The following is a 26,479-nucleotide window of genomic DNA, read 5'->3' as shown; positions in this document are numbered from 1 at the left end:
GACATAACATGTCTTTTTATTCATTTTTCTTAAAGGTGAGATGCGAAATGATCTATACATTACACTGGAGAAGGGTGAGTTCGAGAAGGGAGGGAAGAGTGTGGCGAGAAACGTGGAGGTCACTGTCTACGCGCTGGACACGGATGGACAGATTCTCAAGGTTTTTAGACTCATAAATGCATCTTGTTCTACTTGATTACACATAAATAGGCATGCTGTTGGATACCAGGTAATATAAAATGACATTAAAGATCACTTCCATACTGTTAAGCTTATCAAAATTTGACATATATTGTTTTTACAATCATGGCTGACAAACAGCCATCGAGGTGGAGCAGTGAGAGGTTTTGTTGTTTTCTGTATCCTCTCAAGCTGATTGTCGACTCACTCTCTGCAGGGGTTTGTGGCCGTTGGCTCGGGTGAGCCGGGCGGAGACGAGTATCACACCTTCGTGCTTTACCACAACAACAGCCCGCGGTGGTCAGAGCTAATCAAGCTTCCCATCCCTGTCGACATGTTTCGCGGCTCTCACGTCCGTTTCGAGTTCCGCCACTGTTCTAGTAAGTCCGCCACTGCTGAGAAAAGGAGTTTTGTTCATTTTGTTTCTCTGTTTATGATGCTTTTAATATTCACATAATACATACGACTGAGGCAAGACAGTATTTCACACACTTAGATGCAAAGCATGAAGGAGAAAGTTAAATTAACAGAATTTCAAATGAATGATGAAAGTGCAGGAGAATATCAGTGAACCGTGTGAGTCAAGTGAACAAGTGTTATATCCAAGGGGTATTTTCGGTAAATACGGGACATTTTTTTGATCCAAATACATTTGAGTTAAGCTTGGATTTGTGCTTGAATCAGTGATGTGTTTGTCAGATGTATAGGCTTCCTTCCCACACACATACACACACACACACACACACACACACACACACACACACACACACACACACACACACACACACACACACACACACACACACACACACACACTTACACACGTTTGTTTTTGTGAACTGTGGGGACCTTCCATAGGCATAATAGTTTTTATACTGAACAAACAGCTTTTTCGATCCCCCTACACTGCACCTACCCCTAAACCCACTCATCACAGGAAACAATCTGCTTTTTTTTTCTCACACACACACAAAAAAACCACATTTTGAATGATTTATAAGCCATAAGCCTAATGAAAAGTGGGGACATAGGAAATGTCCTCATAAGTCACCATCTTCTGTAATACCTATGTCATACCCATGTCATTATACACATTTGTTTCCTCATGTCACACACACACATACACACACACACACACACACACACACACACACACACACACACACACACCCGGCTCCAGTATCATTATTCTGAATAAGAACCAGTTCTTCATTCTCAACTCTACACCATCAACAAAACCAACATAAACCATCTCAACTAGCATGAATATGTATCCATACACTGATATGATATTAATGATAGCTTGCAGATTCTACCTGATCTAAAATACCATTATGTTTATTCAAAATATTGAAACCATACATTAGCTAACCAACTTAGTGTAAGGCTTGTCACTTTGAATTGTGAATTGCACTCGTTTCTGTTGCCCGTCTTCAATCTGGCAACCCATGTGAGCGTTGATTCTGAAGAGGAGGGGGAAGGGGAAACCACTTTCTCCAATATTTTGAATTTGGACTGCAGTGCCCATTCATCCGCTAACTGCCAATATTTCATAGTGCATCTTTCAGAGTAAAAACAGTTCAACCGTATTTTATTGTTGTGGTTTGGTGGACCTTTAAAAATAAGTGGATATGTACTAAAAAAAAGTTTTTGTGTTTTCCAGCAAAAGACAAGGGAGAGAAGAAGCTCTTCGGATTCTCATTCGTTCCTCTAATGCAGGAAGACGGGCGGACTCTGCCCGACGGCACCCACGAGCTCATCGTTCATAAGGTACAGCTGTCAAAATATCTCATTGTCTTTTCTGCAACATATGTATGTCAAATTGTCCTGGCTGACATGCATTTCATTCTGCATGTTCCTTTGAGCCCTATAAAAGCCCTGAATTTAAAAAGTGCTTCCTTATTAAAAGTGTAAGAGTTAAATAACCGTGTCGGAGAACACATCCCCGAGGCACACCCAATTTAAGAGCATGCTTCGGGCACAGCTCTGGTAATTGTAGACTGTGCAAGGGTTTCTAGATTTAACAGGCTTAAAAGAGGTCACAAACACACATGCACACGCAAACAGCAGATGTTATTTGTGTCATTTTAAACTGTCACCCCTCACACTCCATTAGTAGCTGTTATAAACATGACTTTACTGAAGAAGCCTCTGAATGAATTAAAGTGTATTATAACGATAATATGCTAATGATAATTTTTCCGAAAAGCTCATATTTGCAGCTTAGTAATGTCTTTTATTTTAAAATAGCAATTAAAAACACATTTTCTATACCCCATTTAAATCTTACACATGCAATAACTTCTGTTAGTAAATGTGAAATAATATTTTTTTGTCTAAGAGCTACTCATGGCCTATTTACACATGCTAAAATGGGGCGGTTTGCTTCAGTGTTTACACTGAAGTCTCAATGCAACACACTAGAGATCACTGGTCATGTACAGCATACGGCCCTTGTGCATTTGATAACAGTTCTGCTGACCACTTGTGTGTAGAACTTTGAATAAGATAAATGATAAAAAGAAATAACACTGTTAGTCAGCTGTTTGCTTTTCTGCTGGAGGCAAAATAACTGCTGAATGTGGAGCGATTGCATGATGCTAATTTAAGAAATAGTCAACCCAAAAATAAAACTGTCATCATTTTATTTACAGTCCCATATGACTTTAATGCATTCTAAGGAACACTGAAGAAGATGCTTTGCAAAATGTTCAAGCTGCCCTTTTGGGCCAACTAAGTAGTATCTTTTTTTTCCTCCTCAGTGTGAGGAAAATGCTAACCTGCAAGACTGTGCTCGCTACCTCAAACTGCCCTTCTCAAAATCAAATCTGCCCGGCAACAACCAAACTGTGAAAGGCACTAAGGAATCCCTGTGGATCACTTCATTCCTTTGTTCTACCAAACTCACTCAGAATGGTAATGTGCTTGTGTGTGTGTCTCTGTATGGGATTTGTTGGGTGGTTGGCCTGAAGTTGTAAACTGGGTTTGGCAAATTGAGCATAGAAAATGTACACTGGTTGCTTACTGGCCGTTTCCCGATAAAAAGGCATGTCATAACACGGATAATGTTTCCTGCAGGTGACATGCTGGACTTACTGAAGTGGAGAGCCCATCCGGAGAGAATCAATGACAGCCTCTCGAAACTCAAAGAGATCGATGGCTCAGAAATAGTTAAGGTCAGCTACACTTCAGAGCCATGCTGTTGGTTAATGAACTTGTCAGTCATGGTAACCTTTTCTCTAATTGGAGCACTTTCCTAATACATTCAAATATCTTTCATCAGTTTTTACAGGATACACTGGACACGCTTTTTGGCATTTTGGACGAGAGCTCACAGAGATATGCACTTAAGGTGTTTGATTGTCTGGTAGGTAAAGACACTAATTTTTGGCACAATACAGAAAAATGAAATTACAATTTGCTTATTGTCCGTGTGCATTTTTCATCATTTAGGTTCACATTATAAACTTGCTCCAGGATAGCAAGTTCCAGCATTTTAAACCAGTCATGGACACCTATATTGAAGGCCACTTTGCAGGAGCTCTGTCATACAGGTACGTTCATCTTTTTTTTCTTTTTTTTTACTCTGTCCAGAAATTTGAAGCATTAAACTGTCAGAATCAGTGTTGGGGAAAGTTACTTCTAAAAGTGATGCAGTGCAATATTGTGTTACTCCCTCAAAAAGTAACTAATAACATTACTTAGTTACTTTTATGGAAAGTTATCTGCTGTGTTACTTTTTCTCACCTGGCTAGATAATAGAAACGGCCCATTTTAAGGTAATAAAAGCATAACTGTTTATTATGTAAGTTCTTTATACACCACTGAAAACATAGTTATGTACATTGTTTCTCTCAATAGTTCCTCATAAATACTACACACTTCACACCTATATAACAAAAAGCTGAGAAAATAAGACTTTTTTTCAATGCATAACCATAGCTGTTTTGCTTGTTTCTGTTCCTTGTATCTGGGTTTTGATCTGGATGTTCTGTACTCTTTCAGTCCACTTCAGACTCCTAGCATATAACGGTGAAAACATGGAAAGTGGAAAAATTCAGTCAATTGCAGGGAAAGAGTTAATTAAACAGAAATGGAACATACATTTTTAACTCTGATATTAATGATTCGTAAAGTAATGCTTTATTCGTTACATCAAAAAAGTAATCGGATTACTCGATGCATGTTACTTGTAATGCGCATTGGTCAGAATACCTGAATAAGATCGATTGAGGTGAAATTTAAATGTAAAATGTATAATAACACCTAAAATGTGAAATGCTCTTGAAGTGTGCTTGTGCTGTTTTTTATTTAAATAAATACCATTTGGTTTGATATTTTGTTATGTAATATTTGATTGTTTAAATGTGGCTTAAGTGGCCAAATACTTTTGAGGGCCACTGTATACTTTGTTTTTGTCCAGATGCAGAAAACAGGGCTTTTGTTCACAGCTCTCTTGAAGCCTGACTCTCAGCGAGTACAGTGCTGATTCTATACTTGAAAAACGCTTCATTTTACTGCATATTCATTCATCTGGGTTAGAGATCAGCCCACGTTACAGCCTACACAGTTGTCCAATGTGAATATTACGCAACTTCAAAACTGAACAGGATAAAAAGTTAATTTTGTTTTATAGATAGACATGGACCACAAAACTGCAGTTTCATTTAGATCCTATTATTTCTAATTATTCTTGCTCATTAGTGCAAATATGTTTCGTCATGCTCTTTAATTTGAACTCCTCCGTTCTGATTTTCAGTTCTCCTTTTTTTTGATTTTTAGTAATTTTAGTTATGCTCGAAAAAGCATTTAACCGCATGCTTGCAAAACATTCAAAGCTCAACACAAGAACTCATACTTAATTTGCTCCGCTGCAGTGGACGTCACTTTCTTTCTACTTCTCACTGCAATGCTAGGAAATCACAATGGAAATCACCAGGGATCCCACCATATGATGCTATTACAGTTCTTCTCTTTATGTGTTGCAGTACATGAGCTTTTGCGATACGCCGGTTTTAAAAAGTCTCTTTTATTTTCCTGCAGTATCTTGGCATACATTAAAAACTGTTTTATGTGTTCCTATACTTCATATTGAAGCCATGTGCTTTTCTAGAATGCTAATGTTTTGGTGAAAAGACAAAATACCTGATTGATGCTTGGATAAATCCGGTAGATGGTTAGTTTGTGTGTTTTTGTGTCTCTGGCAGGGATCTGATCAAGGTGTTGAAGTGGTACGTGGACCGCATTATTGAAGCGGACCGCCAGGAACACATCCAACAGGTGCTAAAGGTGAGAGCCCTGTGCAAAATCCCACTTCACACTTCAGACTACACGTCTTTTTTCACTCACTGCTTTTCATAATGATATTTAGAGTCTGTCATTACTGTCCTCCTCTCCTGATTTTGTGCAGCCACGAATACAATTTGTATTCATAATGTACTGAATATTCAATTTCTCGGGAATGGTTAGCTCCGAGCCGTTACGACTTCCACGTCGCATTCGTTCACACGGCCCATGCATTCTTAATTAGACTGCTTTTATGTTGCATTCTGTGCTCAGATCTGCTGTTCTCTTGGTTTCCTAGGCGACGGAGTATATTTTTAAGTATATTATCCAGTCACGACGGCTGTTTGCCCTCGCCACAGGTGGACAAAGCGAGGAGGAGTTCCGCTGCTGTATGCACGAGCTTTTCATGTCCATCCGCTTCTTCCTCTCGCAGGAGAACAAGGGCTCGCGGCCCATCACACAGACACAGGTGAGAGAGAATGAGATCTGTTTATGTTTATTATAGTTTTTAGTACTTAGTATAGTCAATTATAGTTGAGCCGTGGTTCGTAACACATGCTGTGGTGCTCATGTGGGTGACAGAGATTTGAGCGACATTCCTCATTCTTTTCTTTCACTGATAAATAAAAATAATGAAATAAAATAATTTAAAAAATGGTATTTTTATTAAATTATCTTTTCTTTTTTTGCTGCTATTTTTTTGTGTTATTTTTATTTATTACTTTAATTGAATTATTTGTATTCTCTTTACTAAAGTCCTCCATCCCCCCATACTTCATTATAAATATTTTGGTGGGTCTTGTCTAGATGGGTCCTGGAATGGAAAGGTTTGGGAACCGATCATTATTATTTGCTAGAGAAATGCCCTTAATTTAATTTCAACAGACATTTTACCCTTGAAAGATAGGATCATTCATATTTCATGGAGAATGTCGTACAAAGGTGGTTTGAATGCTCTCCCTTAAATTCAGACAAAGCATTTGAAGTCTCCCGCAAATGTTTTCGACTTCCCTGAGCTGAATGCGAAAGCGTCTTCTATTCTCCATCGTTCAGGTGCCCGTCACACTGGCTTTTGTTCAAGCCTTGGTGTTGAGTTTGTTTTGATGTTCTGCCGTGTTCTACAAAGAGCCTCAGAGGGTGGACGGCAGCCCATGCACACTCTTTGAAAGAGAAAGACCAATACATCCAAGGAAAGAATTGCTTTGGGATTTAATGAGAGAAAGAAACATTTTAAATGAATACGGAGCATAAGGATAAAAAGAATGAAGTAAGATGGGGAAAAAGTGAGATAATGAAGGCGCAACAAGATTACAAGAAACTCTAGGGAAGAATCTAGATAATAGGAAAGTGGGAAAAACAGAAAGAACCATACTTTTTTCCCCCACAGCATCGGTATGGGACGTTCAGTGCTTGTTTGGTTGCAAATCCAGCCTTCAAAGTGCTTTATTTAGCATTTCACATAGGAAGCAAACATTACCTTTCATGTATTATTTTATCTGTTTGTGAATATAAGACGACTGTAAAGTTACAGTGATAAAAAAGTGCACGGTAATGAAGTTATTTTCTCCCAAAAGAAAGAACTGATTCTGGACTTACCTGAAATGAGTACCTATGTAACAATATATCAAATTTGCATAATTTTAGCCAATGGTCTTCAGCGGCTTCCCGTAAACAATATCTACTTTGACCTGGCCTCAAACACTTTAGTTGTAGCTGTGAGTGGAAGAGTTTGGTTCATGTTGTCGACATATTGAGAAGACAATGTTTTCAGCACCGCAATTCCACTTTGCACGCCCTTCTAAAGGATGAGGACTGGAATTGATGTGGAAAAACAGACGCCATCGTTATTGTTCGTATCATTTTGCATCAAGTGCTGAGGAAGCTGCGGAGCTGAAATTCAGATATTGTAAAGGGGGTTTTGTTTAAGACTTACACTTTAAGCGGTTGACCAACCACAACAGACTACCATTTGATCAATTAGAGCAGAGCAGTCCAATTACATCAGATTGTGTCATCTGACCAATCAGATTCATGTAGACCAATCACAACAGACTGGGCCATCTGATCAACCAGAGCAGAGGAGACCCATCACATCAGATTGTGCCATCTGACCAATCAGAGTCGAGTTGACCAATAACCTCAACTTCCAGAGTAGGCTCGGGAAAAGGAGGGGTTAGAGAAACTGAATCCTTTATTGAACTGTTCAGACACTCTGAGAAAAGAGAAAAGATCAACGGTGCACTATGTAGTATTTTTGCAGTAAAATTTCCAAAAACCACTAGATCAGTGTTATATATTTTGTTCAGTTGAGTTCTTACAATATCCCAAATGTTTCCAACTATTTGTACATTTTGTGAGTGAGAAAATTGCTATTTTAACCAAGGAAGCCTGAGGGAGTCGCCTGTCAACTGCGTCATATCTGCATTACCCTCGGTTTCCGGTTTTATTTGGCAGAAGCGCTTTACTCTTAGCAGTGTGAACACGTGACACAGCAGCCAGTGAGCGAACGCACAGAGTAACGTCATAACATCATTTTCAACACACTCAAGTGTATCTAATATGATAAACAGAGCTATGTTACCTCATACTCATGACTGGAAAACCGGAAATGGCGCCGGCGACAGTGTCCCGTCATAATAAAAGTCCCGCCGCTCGCGAGGCGTGTTGTTCATCTCATGAACAATCTAGCGCCCTTGTTTAGCTCCACAACTCGGTACTGCTCTGCTTCACACTACAGTAACATTAATAATCACATCCAAGAACATGATTTCAGTCCAAGTCCTATCCCGATTCTTTTTCCACCGGCTGTGAGGTGAAGACCACGTCCCAAGATTCTGCTCCGTCATCAAACTACACCTTTGTTTTGAATAGGGGACCTCTAGCGGATGGAAAAATGACATAGTGCAGCTTTAAATTAAATTTTTATTTTATGAGAAAATATTAGTTTTTTTGAATGCATGTTGAACCTCCAAAATGAAACCTTTAAAGTAACATAATGAGGGCACTTTAACAAGTTCTAGTCCTTTGTCTTAATGTGCAGTATGCATGAGGTGGGGAGATGGTGAGAGATTAATTGGCTAAATCTGACACCGAGACTAGTTTCATTTGAACACGCATTAGTTAGTATACAGTCAAATGGAGTATTGTTCTGCAGAATATATCTATAGATATATATCTCACATGATTCATTACCCCTGTGTTGGACTGACTGCCGTTTGCATGTTTTAATCTTTATAGAGAGCAGAACAAAGGCAGTGATAGAATGCAGTCCAGAGCCGTCCTAATCCCCCATAATCCTCCGCCTTCCCTCGCATCTCTCTTTAAAACACCCTACTGGCCCCTCACAGCAGGATTGTGTTGAGATTTGGCCCTGTTCTCTCCTCAGACCATGTTTTTCTTGTTTTTGAGATTATTCATATAGTCAGTGGACATAGTGGACTAGTGGTAAAAACGGTTACTGGTGAGAAGATAGACGTGTCACAGTCAGTGAATGCAAGGCAGATGAAACAAAGGCTGATATTTATTTACAGTTTTGTTCAGTTTTACATGCATTTTTTTTATTATTATTATTATTATAGATAAACATTTGTATTGTAGTTGCATTATAGTTGCAGTCTAGTTCTTGAACTCAGAATGTTTTGCATTTTATTACAATAATTAGATCTTTTCACTGTTTTTCATCATTGTATTGCACATTATAGTAGTTTGTTACATTTTCCACAGATTTGGTTGTTTCTTGTAGTTTTTTTTCTTCTTCCACATATTCCATTCATTTTTTCCACGTGGTCAATAGGTGATTGTTTGCACACTTGACTTCACAGGCAGTGTTTCTGCAGCAATTCCCGGCAGTGTATGGGGAGTTGCTGAAGCTCTTTTCAGTCAGGGAAGTGGCCACGTTTGTACGGGAGACATTGGGCAGCCTCCCCAACGCCTCCCAGGCCGACTGCCCCCTGGAGGCCGTCAAGCTGCACTGCATCAATAAAACCGTAGAGAGCCAAATCTACACAAATCCCGGTAAACAAACGCTCACTTGAGGATGATAATGAAGACTGAATACCTAATTTTAGAGGCTGTTTGTTCAATGATTGTTTTTGTTTTTTTCATCAGAGTCTAGATGTATTCTTCTCCCGGTGGTATTGCGTTTGCTCCAGGCTCACATGCAGGAGCAGCGAGATCTCGTCATGTGCGCTCACATACTCACCTGCATGCTGTCTCTCCTCAAGAAAGATGACACGGTAAGATAACACTCACTTAACTGTTGGACAAATGCTCAATCATTCATTCATTAACCAATTCAGTTGTATCCGACTATTGGTGATTCTTTGTGCAATCTCTTGCCATACGCGAGATTCTGTCCATGGATTTTCTTGCCAATGATTTTTCCGAGGTAGGTCTTAGGTCTTTCCCAAGTCATCCCCATTACATGGCTTGGGACTCAGACATGCAGACAATTTAGCATCTCCAATTCACCAATGCTGCATGTTTTTGGATTGTGGGGGAAACCGGAGCACCTGGAGGAAACCTGCGCAGACACAGGGACAATGAACAGTAAAATCAAATACAATCAACTTGTTGTCTATCAATATTTTATTTATATTATTTACTGGCCCAATGAGTTTTAAACACATTTCAGCCATCTGTCCTGACAAATCTGTATTATCTACATAGTCCAGGATAAGTGGTAGTGCCGCACATATTTTACGAGATTGCTTGCAATGCTGACAGTGCATATCGCTGACTGTAGATAATATCGCCTAAATTTGAAGATGACAATAGCTAGTAAAACTGTTGACCTGTCATTTATAAAATTAGACCTATAATTATAAAAAAAATAATATCAATCTGATTAATTCACTCAAGAAGAATCGGTAATACATGTTTTAATATGCCGAAATTATATATATATATTTTTTTAATTAACTCATATTTTTGGAGGCAGTTTCAGCAGAAAAGACGGTTTTAGTTTTAGCACACTAAGCCTAATAAATGACACAAACTCATTCCCACAAGTTTGGAATTTAAATGTATTGTGTTGAAGGAAGTTTTGGACGAAAGTGGTGTTTTTAAGACTTTAACAAGTCAGTCTTAAAATTGTATTGTTTTAGCAATGTCATTGAGTTATGCCTAGTCCATAGGTCTCCATTTGTTATAATAGTGTTGTGCAATAATGTTGTGTTTATGGTCACACTTTAGATTAGGATCCAATTCTTACTATTAAATAACTATTAACTACAGATTTTGCCTCAAACTTCTAATTACTGCTTATTAATAGTTAGTAAAGTAGTTGTTAAGTTTTGGTATTGGGTAGGATTAAGGGATGAATATGATCATAAAGAATAAGGCATTAAAATATGTTTTATAAGTATTAATAAACAATATTATGTAATATGCATATTAATAAGCATCTAGTTAATAGTTAGAATTGGACCCTAAAGTGTTAACAATATTATTTAGCTTATTTATTTGTTGAATATATACCATTTTTTCACAACATGGCCCTAAATGTTCTTATTATGCAAGGCTTCCTAAAAACCGACTTTCAAGCAGCCTAGAAGCTTTGCACATCCCCAATTTTTTCGACTTCTGCTTTGAAGAAGAACACGGGAAGCTTGTCTTGTGAAAATGCTGATGCTAATCTAAATGTAGACATCCTGCCTGACCTTGAAGAAGTCAAATGGCAGTTCTCACATGCAGAGAAAGACCAATGTGCATCAGCCACACTGGTTTCTTCCTGCACTTCTATAAACTGAAATGACAGCTGAACCTTTCATGGCTGTCTCACCCTCTCTGCCATTAGCACCCTGTCAAACAGTGTATAAAATCACTGTTGACCTCTCGCAAGGGCATACCTTTACTGTGTGTGTGTGTGTGTGTGTGTGTGTGTGTGTGTGTGTGTGTGTGTGTGTAGGAGCCGACCACATCCGAAGAGGTTGATCTGATTGTGGAGAGCATTTTGGGTGTGTTACTGCGGACCATACTGGAAGTTGCTAACCGGCCCCAACCAGCAGGACCTACACTACGACCCCAAGTTCAAGATGTTACGGTAAGAAAAACAAATAAAAAGAAGGGTTTACAAAGACTTGAAGCGATAGTGAATTTTAAAAAGTGAAACATGCAGAAAAGCGTCAGAAAAATCAAGAAACAGGCCCTGAGGGCGAGGTAATTACAGCGCAGCAGTCAAAGCCTTTTACACATCAAAGTCTCTCCACACAAGCAGCAGGTGAATTCTGGCAGCATTCCTGCTAGATGTGACATATTCCCCAGCGCCTAAAGGTTTTTGTGAATGCAAACCTTGCCGTACCTCATTTCAACTCACCAAAATATATTATTCATCCATTTTATCACAGACTGAGATTTATTAACTATTTCCCCATCATTGACAGAAATTTCAGTATTTATGAGAAAACATTTCCCCGTCATTGACGGAAATTTTCAGCTTTCCATTTTTTCAGTGTTATACGGTCGGGGGCGCTTCTACACATCTTCTGGAGGAGCACTGAATCTCCTGATTAAAACACATGCGAAGATAAAGCAGAAACAAGCAATAACAAATGTAATCATATGTAAAATAAAGCAATTATCAACATTTACCACTTAATCCGCACCCGTTCGTGGGAAGGGAGGTTGATTCATTGGGCGTGTCTCCCTTACTTATAATTACTTATGTTTCATACAAACTATTCAATCAACAAACTATGCATCACTTCAAAGCTAAAACACTCAAGATTCATTTTCTGAACTCGTTTTTGCAATAAATACACATGAGAGGAAAGGGGAAATGAAATGCTAAAGCACTAGCTATTTAAACATTAGCATAATAAACGCGGTACTCTTCTTTCATTTCCTATTGTGCAGATCAGATCGGACGAATCCATGAAACATTGGGATACGTGTCTGTGTAAGAGTCCACTCTTTAAAATGCATCCCACTATTTAATCCAACACAATGAAAAAATAAGAAACAAAACAATCCTCCGTTGTTTACATGAGCATTTTGAGTTTCCAATGAAATATCGATTATAATCATTATTCTGATGATCTTCCCTGTATGTTGGACTGTTCCTGTCATATTATCCTCTCTCCTTCAATCACAGGCTTTCTGATGACACATGATAAAAAGGAGCATGTTACTGGCTGATAAATCTAATGTTCATGGTTTTCTTTGCTCTTAAATTTTAAACAGCATTTTTTTTTTTTACTCTTATATATAACATATGTTGAATGTGTCTTTGTTTCAGGGGGAGTTTGTGTCATGTCTTCTGGCTCTGTTGAGGCATATGAAGGACAGACACTACCAGCAACTCCTGCAGAGGTTCAACAGTAAAGACGACCTGCGGGTGAGATTATCAACTTCGTCTTATTGGCATCAGTTCATTATAAACAATAAATAAACATTATTTCTTTCTCTCAGGACTTTCTCCTGCACATCTTCACTGTGTTTCGGATCCTGATAAGACCAGAGATGTTCCCCAAAGACTGGGCGGTCATGCGGCTCGTGACCAACAAGTTAGATGCTTCTTTCCTCTACAAGTTTTACATGGCGGTTCTTAAGACAGTTGAAATTGTGATCTGACATGTGATCATGTTTGATTTACAGCATCATCATCACCACTGTGCTCTACCTGTCAGATGCTTTAAGGAAAAACTTCAGTGACAAGTTTGACTACAAGGTATGTTCTCAGTTATCTTGTGTTTGAATTCTTCAGTAAAACATCACAGTCGATCTGTTTATTTTCTCTGTGGCGCAGACTCTAAACTCTCTGTTTCCTTGTAGGTGTGGGATTCATACTTCTGCCTGTCTGTTATATTCATCAACCAGCCCTGCCTTCAGCTCGAGACCTTCTCTGCCTCAAAGAGGAAGAAAATACTGGAAAAGTAAGTGTTCCAACACCTCTGAATTTTCCTACTTCTCTACAATATAGTATGCCATGAGCAGGACATCAAATGAATAGTATATCTGAATTTATAAGGGCATTATGTGTTTTGTTTTTTTGTTTTTTTAAATGTTTAATTGCATACTTGATTACCGGTTTTCATCAGTTTTTCATCAAATGCAGTACATAGTAGTATATTATTTCAGATGTGCCTACAGTGTTTTCATTCTTCAGGAAGTCGCCCTACAAATGTCTTTTCAACGACTTATTTAAACAGCATTTTGTGCTTTGTTTGTGTTCAGGTACGGAGACATGCGTGTCATGATGGGATGTGAGATTTTCAGCATGTGGCAGAATTTAGGTAGGACATTCCCAGTTATTCGAAAGCTTAACTCCTCCTCGTATAGGAGACAAAAGTTTCTTGTCTTGCAGGAGAGCACAAGCTGAACTTCATCCCTGCAATGATCGGCCCGTTCCTGGAGGTGACGCTGGTGCCTCAGCCGGATCTGAGGAACGTCATGATCCCAATCTTTCACGATATGATGGACTGGGAGCAACGCAGAAGCGGCAACTTCAAACAGGTCACCCAGCGCCCCCTTCTGGTCACTTACAGGACATGCAGGGCATCTGAAAAATATTTGATATGATTTTCATTTTTCATAATAGGTGGAGGCAAAACTTATCGACAAGCTGGACAGCCTCATGTCAGAGGGAAAAGGGGATGAAACATACAGAGAGCTCTTCAACAGCATGTGAGTGAGAGGACACATACACAATTGAACAGATAAGCAGGTACTGGAACACGTTAGTCCTTTGTAGCCTGAACTTCAGTTTACAGAGAAAATGTTATATTAGAACAAAGCAATAAGACGGTAAGTATTATGCAGCTAAGATCTCACTCATCTGTGTGATAGTGAGTGGACCAACCTGTATGTGTGTGTTCATGTGTGGGTTTTGGGGCTGTGTGTTTGTGTGCATCAGTGAAAAAGTGTTTGCCCACCCTTATCTGAATTTAAATGTATCCACATTTTTAACTTTGTATGAGGTCAGATTTCATTGTGGATTGTGGTAGTGGTGGTAAAATGGACATTTGGCACATTTGGTGTGTTTTTTATTGGTGTTTAAAGTCGCAATTATAAAAAGTATCCTTCACTAAATATATGAAAGATGTATCTCATCTATGTTTTTTTATTCACGAAGGGTCACTTATGCATATCATGGTAGTTTATGATGTAAAGATCAAGCACTTTTTCACAGCTCTTATCTGTATGTGACATTTCCTTTTATGGTAGCGCATGTAAAAGCAGAAACAAGCTTTTTCAGTTTGTTTGTTTATTTATTTATTTATTTATTTATGTTTAGGTTATGGTCGTACTCTCATTAGCTAGATATTATTTTTATCATATATTATTATAAAAATACATCAGAAGGCCTCAGGTGACTTATAGCTTTTACAGTGTATTTAGATACATATGTACACTAAATGCATTTATTAATAGTGTTAATAATAATATTTTATAATATAATACAATAAATTAATAGAATATAATATAAGTACATTTTAATGACACAATGCTATTCTAAATATTGGGAGAAAATAAATATATAATACATTAAGAAATATTATACTATTTATAATATGTAATACATGTAGTCTATTTTACATTAGTCTTTTTTATAATGTTAAGTAATATAGTAATGTTTTTAGTCTCTTTTGAGGTCAAATTAACAGTACATTCTACTGTGATATTTATAGATTAAATCTCTCTTAATTTTTCTGCTTTCTACTAACCGTACTAACTGAGTCTGAGTGGCTGTTGTTGACATTAATCTATTAACATGCATTTGTTTTATTTCTGCTGCTCTGGACTAGAATTCCTCTGTTCGGTCCATATCCTAGGTAAGGTAATCACTGATCACTGCTCTACTGGACAGCTGTGTGTCTGTGAGAGTGTGAAGGGCATGATGGGTCATATGGTGGGCAGCAGTATGACTCGTTGTCTGCTGTGTTTGTTTTCTCTGTCAGTCTGTTGAAGAAGATCGAAAGGGAGACGTGGAGAGAGAGCGGGATATCCCTCATAGCCACGGTCACACGGCTGATGGAGCGACTGCTGGACTACAGGTAACACGGAGCAGATGCACACAGGAACACAGCAGTTTGAGACCATGGCCAGACAAAACACAAGATCCTAGTGATTTAAAGAAGTAAAAGCTGCCTTTTGAAAAACAATGTTTAGCTACACTACTTTTCAAAAGTTTGAGGTCAGTAAGATTTTTTGTAAGTGACCATAAAGACATAAAGTTGTGGTGCTCGATCCGATCCACTTTTAACAGCGTTTCATGTAAATCACTTAATCTTTAATCCATCCTTGCTGAATGACAGTATTTATTTCCTTTTAAAAATCTTACTAACCCCAAAGGTTTAAAAGCTAGTGTAAAGAGTAATTGTGCTAAGACTGTCGGATTCATTGTCAGATCATGATGCATTTTTACCCAGGTCACTACTTTTGGCATATGGATAAATAATTACACTCTTTCTGTTTTACAGAGACTGTATGAAGTTGGGAGAAGTGGATGGAAAAAAGATTGGCTGTACAGTCAGTCTGCTGGTATGTATTATTCAACTTGTACCTGTTGGATTACACAAGCTGGTGGTCTGTTCTGTTTTCTTCTCTTTGTTGAGATGTTTTGTGAATGGTGTCAGTTTGGTGCTTTGTTCAAGACTGGCGTGTTAGCAAGGGAAGTGATTAAGCACTTTAATTCATGGTAGAAACCGCAAAGTCTTTTCACGGCTGAGGACTGTATTGAAGAAGACCTAGTGCTGGAGTCATTTCCTGCATTCTGTTCTTCTTTTCCAAGTCTCCTTGGTTTAGCCATATAAATCCATTCATAGCAAGCAGAACAACACTGAAAAAAGTGCTAAAAAGCACTACAAAGCACTTCATAGCCACACTCCACCACTCTTTGTCTCTTTTCTGCAGAACTTCTACAAAACGGAGCTGAATAAAGAGGAAATGTACATCCGCTACATTCACAAGCTGTATGACCTGCATCTGAAAGCGCAGAATTACACAGGTACTCAAGCATGACATGAACCAAAAGTAGTTCAGGGCTCCAGACTGTGACCAAATAGTTTGCAACCAGATTTTTCCTTTAGGCATGACTAAATCACAAGAGCTGCCATTTCTGTTACGTTTAAGAAACATCAAGCGGTAAACTAAGGGAAAGTGGAGTGAAACCGCGTCACTCTTTGGAGCTGCGCTGTGCGGATCGTTTATTAGCTCCAATAATAGACAGCGTGAGCTCAAAACAGTTTTACTCGCGGGCCAATCTCGATCACACAACATCGTTATTACACAGTGCTGGGAGATACATTAAGAAAGCTTTTGAATTCACCACACATCGCTGCAAGATCTAGTGTGAAGCATTCAAATTCTGTGCAATGAATGAACAAGTTAAAGGTGTCATGAACTGGCTTTTTTATTCTGTTGTCTGAGGTCAACTAATGATGTTCATGTGGTTTTTACATTCAAAAACATCATAACTAATAAGTAATAGGCTATTTTCTACACTGGTTTTGTGGCTCTCTCCAAAATGCTGGATTTGATGGGCGTGCTGTACTGGAGACTTGGATGTAAACGCCCATTGCTAGGATTGGAGAAGATTTGCATATTTAATGAGCTTAAGCTCCCCTGTCAGTTTACCTGAGGGAGAGATTGAGGGAGAAGCGGCAACCGGAATGATTCTCTCGATCACAGGGCTCGTAAACGTCTTTATCAAACATGTTTTATTTCTCATCGACCCGCGATTGATTGGACTATTATTTTTATATTACACGTAGCCCACAAGATCAGACGATTTAAGCGCGAACCACACGTACACACATACACGTTCAGATGTCAACTCGAGGTAGAGAGAGAGAAGAGCAGAACAAGAACGGAATATTATGAGATTCATCAGCCTGCCGGGCGTTGCGAGCCCTGGCCCATACATGTCTGAGTCCAGTGTGCTAAAGGTATGTTTCTGTTAGACACGTACACATTAGCAAAACTATCTATAATAATGCAATACTATCACATATAAAAACATGTTTTACTCACTTAAGTGTGTTGCACCATTCCTGTCGGATCCAAATCCAGCATCGACCGGAGATTTGTTTACAGATGATTCTGCAGTGAAATGAAGTGAATATGTCTTCCCTATGTGAGCTGGAACTCCGTTAAAAATAAAGTTCAACCACTCATTCCTAATATTAGGATCCGAAGGAAGCTTATGCAGCGACTGTTTTTCCACAATATCTCGCTTGCTGTCTTCTTCCACATTGTTATTACTGCTGGCTTGTGATCAACCAAACAGTCGGTGGGCGGGGCTACTGGATTAGACGCGCTGTAGAGGCGGTGTTTCGTCGTGCACTGATGTCAGTTTGAAGCACAGGACCGTTTGCTGAGCCTGGTGTCTATAAAAGCTTTTCTTTGACTAATAAGGAAGTTTTCAGCTCTGAAACTTGGGTTATTCTTATATTACCATGACCTTTTATATATCAAAAGCAAGGAAAAGTTGATTTTAAATTCATCACCCCTTTAAAGAAAGCTTTTCATTCTACAAATCACCAACGTTTACCGTGGATTTAATGTAGTTATCCAATGTTTACCAACGTTAAATGTAACTATTATTGTGGCAGAAATATTCAAATGTTTTTACATTATTAATTTCAGGGTCGTACAACCTTTTGAGAGTGAAATTAAAGCACTTTTCAAGGACTTTCAAGTGCTTCACACTTTTTTCCAGCTCTATAAAGCTCTAAATATTATACACTTTAGCTGTTATTTTTAATGTGATGACGAAAAACATTATTTGTTTATCTATCAAAGATTGTCTCCATTTCTAATACTAAAAGTATCAAGATGTAGGAAAACTAACATTTTATTTATTTAAATAAATGTTTTTATTTATTTAAAAATAAAAAAGATGTGAAATTACCACTATAACCAGTAGATGGTGGCAGAGGAGCACATATTGACTTGTTAGCTATTTCTACTCCCTAATAGTTTTTTCCCCACACGTTTTGCTTTATATATATATATATATATATATATATATATATATATATATATATATATATATATATATATATATATATATATATATATATATATATATATATATATATATATATATATATATATATATATATATATATATATATATATATATATATATATATATATATACATATATATTAATCACACCTGTACCAGATAATCATTAGACATACTAGAAACTTCCAGACAAGTTCAATGAGGCAAGTTGGAGCTAAACTCTACAGGACCTATACAAATTTGAATGTTGTAAAATGTTAATTTTATCTACATGTGCATTTCCTAGAAATAAATGTAATATGTAGTACTCATATCAATGGATTGTCTTTATGATAAAGCCCCCAACCCCCCAGCACTAGTAAATCAATTTCGTGCCACTGATCTCAAATATTAGTCTGGAGCCCTGTAGTTTGAAGCTACGTTTATCGCATATATTGTATTTTCATGATACGTTTGTGTGTGTGTGCAGAGGCCTCATATACGCTTCTGCTGTACGACGAGCTGCTGGAATGGTCCGAGAGACCCCTGCGGGAGTTTTTGAGTTACCCCATGCAGAGCGAGTGGCAGAGGAAGGAGTACCTGCATCTCACCATCATCCAGAACTTTGACCGTGGAAAGGTCTGAATTCTCTGCCGCCAGCCATCTCCTCCTGTTTTTGTGCAACATTTGCAGACCCCTTTGATTTCTCCTCACATGGCTCACCTTAGCCTGCTATCAAATTATTTATGGGTGATTTGTATTCTGAGTAATTATCCTTAACAACTAAATTGTACCTCAATCAGTTGATTAGAATAAAAATCAGTGTGTTTGTTGTCTACTCTTGACTGATGACGGACAATTTTTAGATAGTGTGTGATTAATACAATAGACGTTGCATCATCACATTTATAAGTACAATGCAAATGACACAATTTGTACATTTGCAACATCAATATTTTATAATATTTTATTTATTTATTTACAAAAATACTACTTTGTATTTTATGATTAATATGTAATTATATACTGTTTAATTTGATTTAACTGATGAGCCAGACATTGAAGTAAGAGCAGTCAGCGAATTCCTGCATTCCTAGCATCTTTTACATGTAATCCCTCCAAATCTTGAATTTATGACTACTAGTATATCCTTGGTCCTCGAGTGTTGACGATGCTCTAGTGTCTCCTACTGGTCAATGATCAAACTGCATGTGAATTAAAGTACACCTCTCTACCTCCTCAGTGTTGGGAGAATGGCATCATCCTGTGCAGAGAGTTAGCAGACCAGTACGAATCCTACTACGATTACAGAAACCTCAGCAAAATGAGGGTGAGTTACGACTCATGTCATATGACGGTTCTTTGCATTTTGCTAGTTCTCAAAGGGTTCATGTCATTGGAAAGCAGTATCATTACCATAAGACCACACACATTACACATCATTTAGCAACTTTAGGTGATTTGTTAATGATTAAATGCTTCAATTGTGTAGAATATGGCTCTTTTAACAGATCTCAGATATCTCAGATATTTACAGTGTCATTTTTGCTAATAAAATGATTGCAAATTACAGATGATGGAAGCCTCATTTTACGACAAGATAATGGACCAACAGCGTCTGGAGCCAGAGTTCTTCAGAGTGGGGTTCTACGGCAAGAAGTTCCCCTTCTTTCTACGGGTATGTATCATCCTGACATCCTGCAGTATATTAGACGACACTGTCAGTAACTCTGAAGTCCACTTGGTGTCAGTATTAACCACAATGTGCGCACGTGTGTGTGTGTGTGTGTGTGTTGTACAGAATAAAGAGTTTGTGTGCCGTGGTCATGACTACGAGCGTCTGGAGGCGTTCCAGCAACGCATGCTCAATGAGTTCCCTCATGCCATCGCAATGCAACACGCCAACCAGCCTGACCAGACCATCTACCAGGCTGAAGCCCAGTGTATCCTCCAGACATCTCTTGTCTTTCCCAATCTCTCACACACTTGCATGCAAAAGAGTCTTATACTTGCAGGTTTTGGGTTTTTTTTTTTGTTTTTTGAGGAGTTGTTCTCTTGGATTGTCCAGTTATTGTCCTAATTTGTCGGAAGTCAGATCCCTTTACTAATTGTACTATTAGTGGTATGTGCATTTGTCACCATTATTATTGCTCATACAATCCCCTAACAAAAAGTATTACATTTTGGGGTTTTAATTCCATTGGGTGTGTACTAAATTAACATTTAGATGTAAATGTGACACCCTAACATATAGATTTCATGATGAGGACATTAGGAATATTTCAAAAGTAATAACGCAGTGTAGTAACCCAGAAACCACTTTTCTATACACAAAAGTGATTTTCAATATGCTGTTTTCTATAATAAGGGTACCTTAACAGTGTCAGGGTGAAAGCACAATGGAAGGTACAACCACGTGGCTGAAAATCGATCCCCTCCCTCTCAGAACACACATCAGGCTTGGAGATGGCGGGTCACTGGAGAGCGTTTGTTCAATTGATGAGACATGTACCTGTAGGCCAGGCGCTCAGTGAATATGTGACGTCCTCTTCAGCACAATTAGAGCAGACAGGGCCGGTCAAACTACATGAGCACAGCGTTTTGTTATCCAAGCCGGCGATTAATCATTGGCCTTCCTGGACGTCTGCCCTGTTTGATTCAAATTTATCTGCTGATGAGACCTCATGTCTGTAAGGCACAAGATGTTGGATATTTAAATATTTTTGGAGGATGATTTCCTGCTTCAAAGTGTGTTATTGAACAGTGTAATTTGTTAAGTTACACGTAATGTAATTTAATTATAGCATTGTTATTCAAATGTGTTTGTGTTCAAACGACACGTTGCATGCTCCTTCACCAACCTTCATGCAGATCTGCAGATCTATGCTGTCACACCAATCCCAGACAGCCAGGACGTCCTGCAGCGTGACGGCGTCCCCGACAACATCAAGAGTTTCTATAAGGTCAACCACATCTGGAGGTTTCGCTACGACCGGCCATTTCACAAGGGCACCAAAGACAAAGAGAACGAGTTTAAGGTGAGTTAGAGGCCGTGGTATCTTAAAATGAATGGTTTGGCCAAAAATTCGGTCATCATTTATTGGCCTTTTATATCTTTATAAATCTGTATGACTACTGTGGAACACAAAAGGAGACTTTTTGAAGAATGTGCTGGTTGCTGTTTTCTATGCAGTTTCTATTAATGGAGATAGGAGCTTTCAAGCTTCAAAATAATAATATGCAAAACCACCATAAAGGTACTATGAAATTTGTTCATATGACTATATTCCAGTTGTTCTTAAGTCAAATAAGAGCTTTGTATTGAACTGTTAACTGCCGCAAACTTATCATTGAATCAGAGAGTTGAATGCACCTTTTTTTGACAGCGCTGCATGAACTCTCTGCATGAATCTGGGCCACTTGAAATAGATTCAGTGAATATCAATTTCCGTCAGATTCTTACACAATCTGTTTTTTTAATCTAGCACATAAATCATATGAACCCCTTTTACGGTGCCTTTACATCATTTGAAGCTTGAATGCTCCTGTCTATGTTCATGTGTAAATGCATGAGCAAAAATGACCATTACTTTTAAAATGTGTGGATGGTAGAAAAAAAGTCATAAGGGTGAATAACGTGTGAGTTTTTCATTCTGGAATAAACTATTCCATCTTTTCTCATCTCTTGCCTTTCACTCTTCCTCTTCCTCTCTTGTGTATTCATTCCTTCACTTCTAGTGACCGGCGGCCAGTGTGTGTGTAGAGCTCAGGTGTTCTCTCACATGCTGCATTATTCACAGCCTCGGTCCAGAGAGGCTAATTAAAGTTTTAGGGGCTGAGAGACCCGCTCCTTCCAAATATCATTTCCCTTCCCCTCTCACTCAATATATCCAGCCCAGACAATCACAGCCTCAGTGTGGCTTCGATCCACCGCGGGGGTTAGATTTCCCCCGACCTCCGGTGGTTACCGTGTTTGAAATAAACTGTTTAGCCTGCCAGATATTATATTTTCAGAGACACTGGGGGTACTCGCCACCCCGGTCCACTTACCACCCAGTAATAATGTCTGAAAATCTCATTTAGAGGTAAACTTCGGCTGAGACGCTATCCAGATGATACGATTATATTGGACTGAGGTGGTTTTGAATATCACAATCAAGCATCTGAAATTCTTACAGAGCTTCCTCCGTTATACATGAGCCAGCTCGGTTAATTCTCAGGCTGTGCTGGATGGGAAATGAATTTATGAATGTGAAATTTAATATGTGGTGCAGTGTGGGTTGATAAGCAGACTATGTTCCTGAGAATGAGCTGTTTAAAGTGTAGATTAAATGATATGTATTATACATGCTGAAGGAGGAAAGTCACTGATTCATTGGAATATGTTGTAGCTGCTTTGCCGTATGGGATCTCGTGGACGATTTGAACTCTGAGCATTTGCCTTTGAATTTCAGAGCCTGTGGGTAGAGAGAACAACATTAACGCTTGTTCAGAGTCTTCCAGGCATCTCCCGCTGGTTTGAAGTGGAGAGGAGGGAACTGGTAAGGAGACCTCCTTTTAAACTTTTCTTTTTGTATAATTTTTCACGATTACCACATAAGGTCAGAGACAAATTCTAGCAAGTACACAAATGCAGACGGAATGCTTAGCTAATGTATTGTGTGTGTGTGTGTTTTTGTCTGTTTTCTCATAGTATGTGCTTATTGTGTGTTCTTGGGGAAAAAAAATGCATGAAGCTAGAATAAAATATTTTTTTAATATTTTTTATGCAGAGGCAATGTTCTTTTGATATATTTATATTAGATATTCATAAAGCAAAATATTCCGAGGGCTTTGAAAGTTTTGTGATCCTGGCGGAGTAAATTTAACGCATCCTTGATGAAATTATTAGTTTCATAAAAATAAAAAAATAAAAACTCATGCTTTTGAACTGTAGTGTATGTAAAATCCAGTGAAAAATGTATTCTGCATATTGTTTATTGAATTAAAAAAAAAAGCAAATCAATAAAAACTACTGAAACTAGAAGTTTCTTATGCAGAGTAGGTTTCAGACATACACAATTATTTTTTTGGTCTTCCAAAGTTCTCCTAACATTGAATGAAAGCTTTTTTCCAACTATTGGTCTTGGCTTGTTTGTGAACATTCTTGTTTTTTTTTGGCCCCAGGTGGAGGTGAGTCCACTGGAGAATGCAATTGAGGTAATCGAGAACAAGAACCTGCAGTTGCGGACGTTGATTACACAGTGTCAAACCCGGCAGATGCAGAACATAAACCCCTTGACCATGTGTCTCAACGGAGTCATCGACGCCGCTGTCAACGGAGGACTCGCTCGCTATCAGGAGGTTTGTTTTCTTGTTGCTTTGGTTATATGGCTCTAATTCACTGTATATTATATGCATTCCAAGTCCCTATTGATGCAAGATCACCTTACGTTTTAAAAATGCACACTCTTTCAAGGTTGTCTCTCCGTGTCCTCTGTCAGAGAACACAGAGCCTTCGGATGGCCGAAGGGAATTGCGAAATACATTCAGAGTTTAGCTTGTCCGAAAGGGAATATCTTGGCCATAACTACAGAAACGGCAGCATTGAAAAAAAGATTCATTCCTCTTGTGAAACCCTGGAAAAATCTATAGTATCTCAAAGAAGTCATATGCTGTGCAAATACAACAGATCTTTCCAGATTGTGTGAATGCCTGTTGCATAGCAACCTCACTTAACTGTCACTGCAGTATTTACCTTGATAGACTTGGAGAGCAGCTATAAAGAAGATTGTCAACTGTATACATGCGTTGTTTGTGTTTGTACATGTTCCAGAAATTACATTTGCATCAAATTCTTTTCATGTAGGCTGCGCAGATACAGCCCTCCATCGAGCATCCAGAGGCGAAGGGTCTGGGATGAGCAGCAGTTAATGTATTTGGATCGCAAACATGACAGCATTTCCAATTAGCTGTTTATTGAGCGTTCCAGCTGTTGGCATTAATATTTGCTAGCCTTTCTGCACTTTAAGGTCAACCCTCATGGAAATCCCACTCTGAAATTCCTTTCATTTACAAGATCTGCCTCTTAATTGACTCGGTCCAACGGTTTTCAAACTTTCTTGACGTCTGCGTCTTCTTCAGCAGCTCAGAGAGAGATTTGTTTTAGTAAGGCAGAGGTGATTTTTCCTTCCTTAAATTCTCGCTAAAAAAAGTACACCTGTAATTGCTCCTGAGCTCATCATAATTAAATGTTCATCTACTGAAGAATCTGCAGGCATAGTGTAACGGACATAGGCCAGTAAGCATAAACCTTACTGGTTTATTGTAACCTTACTTGGTAACTTCTTAAATAAAGGTTTAAGCTTGGAAACCTCACTCTGCCTCCCATGCTGGTTCGAATTGGAGTGGATTGGGTAGGACCGTTTGCATTTGATGATGTGACCCGAATGGGAGTAAGGCGCTAGCTACTGAAACTGGAGGTTGCGGTCTTTAGTCCCATGCTGGAGACAGTGGGTTGAATCATACTCGATATAGGTCAGGTAGGACCGGTTACAATAGTAGGTAGCCACAATTAAATATTTTCATAGCCCTTGGTTAGTTTTAAGTTATGAGAGAAAATTGTATTAAGGCGGGCGTCCAGATTTCAGATAATTTTGGTGCCGTGACCCGGATAGGAGTGAGGTTTAAAGGGTGAGTGTAATGTAGGACAGTAAGAGCTGTGCATGTAAACCTCACTCCCCTGGCCTCAAGAGACGTGCTAGCGACTGGCGCTGGAGGCTCCTTGTTAGTGTGCCTGCCTCCCATGCCGGAGAAGCCGGTTCAAGTCCTTGCTGCTTTACCTTCAGATAGACAAAAGGAAGAAAACCGAACCAGGACGAAATTTTTCAATACAAATATTGTAATTTCTTTCACACAATGGGAGCTGTGACCATACGAGCATCAACAATTTCCAAGTGATTTCTCCAGAGAGAAGAAACAGCATGCAAGCTCATACGACATCAAAAATCATACTGTGTACTGCCAGCTTAAGTAAACCTGTGATTGTAGTTCTTTCCCTTCCTAAACACTAAACAGATGTTCCTTGAAAGATTCCATAGCTCAAATATGCTATTCGCTTTGTCAGTGTGAGTGCCTTCAGTGATCGGCAGGCATAGTGTGCATCTGCAATTAAATTGTGCATCTGCCGGTAGCATTTGTCTGGCATTAAGGGCAAATGTCATGTTCGGGGCAATGGAAAAATCTGCATGGTGGAATCTTTGAAGTCTGAGAGTTTCCCTCCTGTAGCTTCTGCTCTCCCACTGTCTCTTTGGAGATAGCAGACCATCGTCCTCCTTGGAACAGATCGGACACCGATACACCGTCTGTTCTCTCTCCTTCCCCCTTTTCTTTAGATGATCTGTAAACATGCATGTTTTTAAGCTCATATTTTTGCACTCGATTTGGTTACAGTACTTTATCCCCAATATAACTGAAAAACAGAAAGTTAGTAAGTTATAATTTGACTAATTGGTGAAACTGTGCATGATATTGTTTGGCAGGCACAATGCATTGGGGTTAAACAGCGCAATTTTGTGTTTCTCGCAGGCGTTCTTTGTGAAGGACTACATCATGAATCACCCCGAAGATGGAGACAAAATTGGTCGTCTCCGCGAGCTCATGTTTGAGCAGGTTTGTCTCATGAATCCAAATCTAATCTGCACCAGATTTCACAAACATTTATGACGTTTCATGGTCATCATTTATGTTTGGGGTTTAGCCATTATGATCTACACAAGCTCGGTTTCTGTAGGTCTCATTTCTTCCCTTTATGCTCGTGCTGCTTAGTAACCAGGAACTCTCCAGAGCCAAGCACATGATGCTGATGTCTAGACAGTCACCATGGATATAAGCAAGTTACAAGCATGAAAGTGAACTTCTAAAAAGACTGAAGGGGGGAAAAATATTTTGCTGATCATTTAATTATGAAGCATATGGTTTTAAAGACAACATGTAAGAAAATGGATGCTGTTTGCTTCTTTAATAAACGTCTTTCATAATTTTGCTCTTGATTTGCCAGTATGTCATTTTAAAATGCGTAGAA

The 26,479-nt window shown here is 38.7% G+C and overlaps 1 protein-coding gene across 3 annotated transcripts in view; it reads left to right on the top strand.

The window, feature by feature from the left end:
* dock4b (dedicator of cytokinesis 4b) overlaps positions 1 to 26,479 on the top strand; it is a 94,930-nt gene that overhangs the window by 55,462 nt on the left and 12,989 nt on the right. For 2 of the 3 annotated variants that reach the window (XM_067428561.1, XM_067428558.1), the window contains exons 14-44: positions 36 to 160; positions 398 to 560; positions 1,844 to 1,950; positions 2,943 to 3,096; positions 3,259 to 3,356; positions 3,464 to 3,547; positions 3,634 to 3,734; positions 5,388 to 5,469; positions 5,765 to 5,935; positions 9,288 to 9,480; positions 9,574 to 9,701; positions 11,375 to 11,509; positions 12,704 to 12,802; positions 12,877 to 12,971; positions 13,063 to 13,135; positions 13,240 to 13,340; positions 13,642 to 13,700; positions 13,772 to 13,920; positions 14,006 to 14,091; positions 15,213 to 15,239; positions 15,366 to 15,461; positions 15,888 to 15,948; positions 16,321 to 16,414; positions 18,908 to 19,056; positions 19,661 to 19,747; positions 19,991 to 20,095; positions 20,219 to 20,360; positions 21,289 to 21,455; positions 22,872 to 22,958; positions 23,584 to 23,760; positions 25,984 to 26,067. In XM_067428561.1, the coding sequence (XP_067284662.1) occupies positions 36 to 160; positions 398 to 560; positions 1,844 to 1,950; positions 2,943 to 3,096; positions 3,259 to 3,356; positions 3,464 to 3,547; positions 3,634 to 3,734; positions 5,388 to 5,469; positions 5,765 to 5,935; positions 9,288 to 9,480; positions 9,574 to 9,701; positions 11,375 to 11,509; positions 12,704 to 12,802; positions 12,877 to 12,971; positions 13,063 to 13,135; positions 13,240 to 13,340; positions 13,642 to 13,700; positions 13,772 to 13,920; positions 14,006 to 14,091; positions 15,213 to 15,239; positions 15,366 to 15,461; positions 15,888 to 15,948; positions 16,321 to 16,414; positions 18,908 to 19,056; positions 19,661 to 19,747; positions 19,991 to 20,095; positions 20,219 to 20,360; positions 21,289 to 21,455; positions 22,872 to 22,958; positions 23,584 to 23,760; positions 25,984 to 26,067 (3,479 nt within the window). The remainder of the gene's footprint in view (positions 1 to 35; positions 161 to 397; positions 561 to 1,843; positions 1,951 to 2,942; positions 3,097 to 3,258; positions 3,357 to 3,463; positions 3,548 to 3,633; positions 3,735 to 5,387; positions 5,470 to 5,764; positions 5,936 to 9,287; positions 9,481 to 9,573; positions 9,702 to 11,374; positions 11,510 to 12,703; positions 12,803 to 12,876; positions 12,972 to 13,062; positions 13,136 to 13,239; positions 13,341 to 13,641; positions 13,701 to 13,771; positions 13,921 to 14,005; positions 14,092 to 15,212; positions 15,240 to 15,365; positions 15,462 to 15,887; positions 15,949 to 16,320; positions 16,415 to 18,907; positions 19,057 to 19,660; positions 19,748 to 19,990; positions 20,096 to 20,218; positions 20,361 to 21,288; positions 21,456 to 22,871; positions 22,959 to 23,583; positions 23,761 to 25,983; positions 26,068 to 26,479) is intronic. The other variant, XM_067428560.1, reaches the window with a different exon arrangement.

The sequence above is a fragment of the Pseudorasbora parva genome, chromosome 20, assembly GCF_024679245.1.
Source record: "Pseudorasbora parva isolate DD20220531a chromosome 20, ASM2467924v1, whole genome shotgun sequence".
Taxonomy (NCBI): domain Eukaryota; kingdom Metazoa; phylum Chordata; class Actinopteri; order Cypriniformes; family Gobionidae; genus Pseudorasbora; species Pseudorasbora parva.
The sequence above is the reverse complement of the archived record's forward strand: the minus strand, read 5'-3'. Positions and strand labels throughout refer to the sequence as shown.